Here is a 4,703-nt window from a genome sequence, read left to right on the forward strand (position 1 = left end):
GACCAAGGTCACAAACGTGAAGGGGGTCTCCAGGATCTTAGGCCATTCTGGGATTTCATCTCCTTGGTGTAGGCTAGGGAAATGACCTCGGTAATCAAAAAATTTAAACATTTCTTATGTTTGTCTAGGGCAGGGTTTCTCAACCTTGACATACTGGGCTGGATGATTCTTTGTTGTGGGAGCTGTCCTGGGCATTGAAGGCTATTTAGCTGCATCCCTGGCCGCTACCCAACTAGATGCCAGGAGCGCCACCCCCCAGCCCAAGGCGTGAAATCAAGGATATCTCCAGACTTTGTCAAATGCCCCTGGGCGGGGGCTGGATTACCCCCAGGTTAGAAACACTGGTCTAGGGCAGTGATTCTCACCTCCAGTGGCATACTAGAATCACCTGGGGAGCTTCGAAAAAAAACCCTGATGCCTGGGTCCCACCTTAAGACATTCTGATGTAATTGGTCCTGGGTAGTGGCCTGGGTACACGGAATTTTAAAAGCTCCCTAGGTAGTTCTAAGATTTAGCTAAGTCTGAGAGCCACTGATTTAGCACTGGGCAGCCTACAAGTTTTATATGCATGACAAGCCTCACGAACCTATCTGTGTAGGAAGGGAGCGGGATTATTACTGTGAGTTTCTGACTAGAGATGTGAGGTCCAGAGCAATGTGGTAGCCCTGTGAGTGGTGGTGTTGGGATTCCATCCCAGCACATCTACTCCTAACCCAGCGCTCTTCCCAAAGGGCAGGGCCCAGCCTGGGCAGGTTTGGTGTTCAGGGTCCTCAATGTGAGTCTTTCCTTTCCCAGTGGTTCTTCCTACCCATGGTGTCCCCCCTCCTCACTCAGTGTCCCCATTTCTTTATGCAAAGGCACAGCTAGCAGTCATTTACACTTTAGTGAGAACACAAGGCTGCTTTTCTTCTTCCAGGGGGATTAGCAAGTTATGCCTCATCTGTAACAGTGAAGAGGAAGGCTTTACATAAGCCCATAGATGGGGTGCGGATGGTTTTGGGGTGATGAGGTGTGTATTCATGACATCTCTGAAATTAAATCCAATTGGCAATTGTCTTTCATTAACGTTCACCTCATCCTAGCTTTGAGTTTAAAATTCTATCCAGTTCCATTTCGTTTACAAACAATTTTTGGAGCATCTCTTGTACACTTGTAAGTGCAGTCATGAAGTCACTGTTGGTCTGACCTTAACAAGGCTCTAAGTTCCGAGGTAGAGGGCATCCTGGCCTGCTTCCGGCACTCACTACACCTTGGCCCTGACTGGACATATGATATGGTAGGTACTTAAAACATAGATGACTGAATGTCAGGCCACAGACCCGGGACCCAGGCCTGTGCCCTGGAGAGAGACCGTACAGGTGTAACATCGGGACCAAATCTGCAGGCGTGCGGCTGAATCTCTCCCATCTGCTCAGGGCTGGCGTCAAGAGCAGCCAGCTTCAGAAGCCTTCAGAGAAAATGTGAGCGCAGTGGGGTTTCAAAGCTTTTCCAAAATAGACATATCGAGCAGAGACCACTTTTATTGGGATGGCTTCGTTTGAAGAAAAGGGAAAGAGACAAAGCCAGGAGAGACAGACTCTGCTAACAGATGCAGGCTGGCTCTCTGCCCCAGGCTGAGCAGAGAGGGGGACCCTGTCCCCCCCTTCCATGCCACTCATTCCTCGAGACTAAGGTATGTTCAGGCTTCAGTTCACCTTTTTGAACACTTGCTTGCAGACCACACCCTGCGCTCTCATCTCCTGAAACAAAAACAGATTCTTGTTATTGGCCAAAGCAAGGTCACACTTGGGGCTCAGAGGATCCAGGGGCAGGGACGTGGAAAATACTCCGTGACTGCTATTTCTCCCCAAGAGTTGGTCTGAACTAGACAATTCCTTGGCGAGTCAGTTGAACTGGATCAGTGGACATCGGTCTTGGCTATGCACTACAGACAGAGCTGGCTGGAGACAGATGTGGCTCAGAGCTGACTGACAGGACTCTCAGATGCCTCCCTCCGTCTACTACCCTCGACAAGCCAAAGGCTTTAAGAACGTCAGGCCTGAGCCCAGGTCAGAGTCTGTGTGCAGGGCTGCAAGAAATCAGGGCCAGACACAAGGCTCAACCCCCAAAGGGGTCACTGCAGACCAGGTTTGCAAACCAGCATGGTGGTTCCAAGCTTCAGCCGCACGCCAGAGTTACTGGGGGAGTTTGAAAAATGCCTGGGTTCTAGGCTAGACTGGTATCAGTATCTCAGAGGGTGAGGTCCTGGAATTGCTATTTTTAAAAGCTCCAGGGTAGTGCTAATTGCAGCTAAGAAAGTCCATGCTCTGCCTCCAGGGCAACCCCTGCTGAGTGTTGCCAGCAAGAATGACAGCACAGTGTCACCGCACCTGCGGAAGCTTTTTGTTTGTTTGTTTGTTTTGGTAGGAGTCTAGAAATCTGAATATTTATGTGACATCTCCTAATTTTTAAATTACTGGCTGAAGAAATTTGAAGCCCACGGATGGCCAAATAAAAGAGGCCTGTGGCCCGCACTTTGCAACCTCTGGCAAAAAGCCACAGAACTACTGAGCTGACAGGGCCAGTGGAGATCACAAAACCTACCCTCATTGCTCTGCAGTTGAGGAAACAGAGGCCCAGGAGGGAGAAAGGCTCAAGGTCAGACATTGCAGCCCAGGCTCTACACGAGCCGACACTGCCTCTGAATATGATGTGTCTCCTCTCAGCGCTCACATGTCCCAAAGCTCCTGCAGACCCTGACCTTGGCAGGAGCCCTATGTACTAGGATGGCGTTTTGCAGATGAGGTTGAGGGAAGGAAGGCACCTCCCCAAAAGTACGCGGTGAGTCAGAATAGACCCCAGGTCACCTGGACGAGGCTCCTTTCTCAGAAGGAAAGTAGCTGGGGAGTTCCAAGGTGGCAGAAGGAATGACAGGAGGTCTCTGCTCAGAGGGCAGGTGTTATTTTTAGCCCCCCAGAGGCTAAGGCCCCTACTCTGGATTTGGATGTGCTTTATCCAGACAATGGATAGAGTAGAAGTGGCTTTGACGAGTGATCCCAAGGCTGGAGGACAGGCTGAGTGGGGCCCACACCTGAGCCGAGAAAGGCTTCTCCTCCTCCAACCTAGATTGTAGAGATTGTAAGCAGATAGGGTAGGGAGTCCCCGGACATAAAGAAGCCATTTTTGGCCTGAGCCATTTTGTGATCTAAGCCTGGCTACAGTGCTTACCCTTGAACAGGTCTCAGCAATTACTGATCTTAAGGGAAGTGAAGAAATGCAGGAACCAAGGAAAAGCAGTCAAGGTCAGTGACTTGTTTATCACAGTTCAGTGATAAAACAGAGGCTTGGTTCTTCCTCAAGGAATACACGTAACCAGCTTTGAGTTCCTCGGGAACTAAGGCCTCCACGCAGGTGGAGGATGGGATTATGATGTGGACCTTTTCTGACCCTCATGATTTCAATCAATTAAAGCTTGGGGCTTCCCTGGTGGTGCAGTGGTTGAGAGTCCGCCTGCCGATGCAGGGAACACGGGTTCGTGACCCGGTCCGGAAGGATCCTATATGCCGCGGAGCGGCTGGGCCCGTGAGCCTTGGCCACTGAGCCTGCGCGTCCAGAGCCTGTGCTCTGCAACGGGAGAGGCCACAACAGTGAGAGGCCCGCATACCGCAAAAAAAAAAAAAAAAAAAAAAAAAAAAGCTTGGACTCTGTTGACCTTTGCCCCATTTCAATGCTGAATTCTCCTCTGCTTAAGCCCCTTCATGAATACACATGTGCCCCTGGTTTAAAACTTCCCCAATTTTGCTGTTCAGGGAGACACAGCTTTGGGAAAGGTCCCCGGTGTTCTCCTCACTTGATCCAAGTAATAAACCCTTCCTTCTCCGGATCGCTGGCTTGGTTGTATCTTTTGGCTCGACACGCACCAAGAGGTGAGCCCAATTTTCAGGTAACAAGATCATGTCTTGAGAATCTTAGAGAACTCGCCTGGCTCTGGCTAGCCACAATTTGACATGGTGAAAACAGGTATCATTTGGGAGCAAATGTAAGTTCTATCTTCTGGCTGTGTTACTTGGATGTGAGCCTCTGTGTTCTCATCTCCAAAATAAGAACCTTAACAGTACCTGGCCCATCGGGCTGCTGAGACAATGGAAAGAGATACAGAATGCTCCACATCTCATGCTTCGCAGATGCATCTCCTCCCCTCCTCCCTCTGATTGGACAAGTGGGTCAGCCTAGACCTTGAAAACACATTGCTCAGTTTTTAAAGTCACTCAAGCATCTTCCCCAGGGCCTTGGAAGTGAAGCTTCAGAGCAGAACCAAGGTCCACCCATGGTGCATACTTCCAAAGTCCATCCAGACCCCAACATGACCAGGGCCTCTGGGGCCCAGCTTGGCTTACCTACTCCCGTACCCCCGGAACCTACCAGGTGCAGCTCGTCACCCTCAATCCACTGGGTCCAGCCACGTCCCTCCTTCTCGCCCTTCTGCACACACTCGAGCTTGTCCCCGTCCCAGCTCACCGTGGTCTGCGGAGCCAAAAATCACAGTTGTCAGTCTGGAGCCAGTGGCCCCTGGGCGCTGGGGGAGGGGCAGCCCCAACCTTGAGAATCCAGGGTGCGCTCAAGTCAATTTCATTTCAGAAAATCTGCAGCCTCATACTCCTTGTCCATCACGTGCTCTTATTAAAGCAGGCAAATCGGGTTTTTTTTTTTTTTTTTTGTAGCCG

The 4,703-nt window shown here is 50.5% G+C and overlaps 1 protein-coding gene across 1 annotated transcript in view; it reads right to left on the reverse strand.

Annotated features, from left to right (window-relative positions):
- Positions 1–1,500: 1,500 nt before the first annotated feature.
- The window catches only part of RBP1 (retinol binding protein 1), a 24,346-nt gene continuing 21,143 nt past the window's right edge, over positions 1,501–4,703 (reverse strand). Inside the window, exons 3-4 of the mRNA XM_024769042.1 lie at positions 4,402–4,503; positions 1,501–1,739 (exon numbers count right to left, since the gene is read on the reverse strand). Of these exons, the coding sequence (XP_024624810.1) occupies positions 1,686–1,739; positions 4,402–4,503 (156 nt within the window). The 3' untranslated portion in view covers positions 1,501–1,685. The remainder of the gene's footprint in view (positions 1,740–4,401; positions 4,504–4,703) is intronic.

Source organism: Neophocaena asiaeorientalis, unplaced genomic scaffold (assembly GCF_003031525.2).
Source record: "Neophocaena asiaeorientalis asiaeorientalis breed wild unplaced genomic scaffold, Neophocaena_asiaeorientalis_V1.1 scaffold118, whole genome shotgun sequence".
Classification (NCBI taxonomy): Eukaryota; Metazoa; Chordata; class Mammalia; order Artiodactyla; family Phocoenidae; genus Neophocaena; species Neophocaena asiaeorientalis.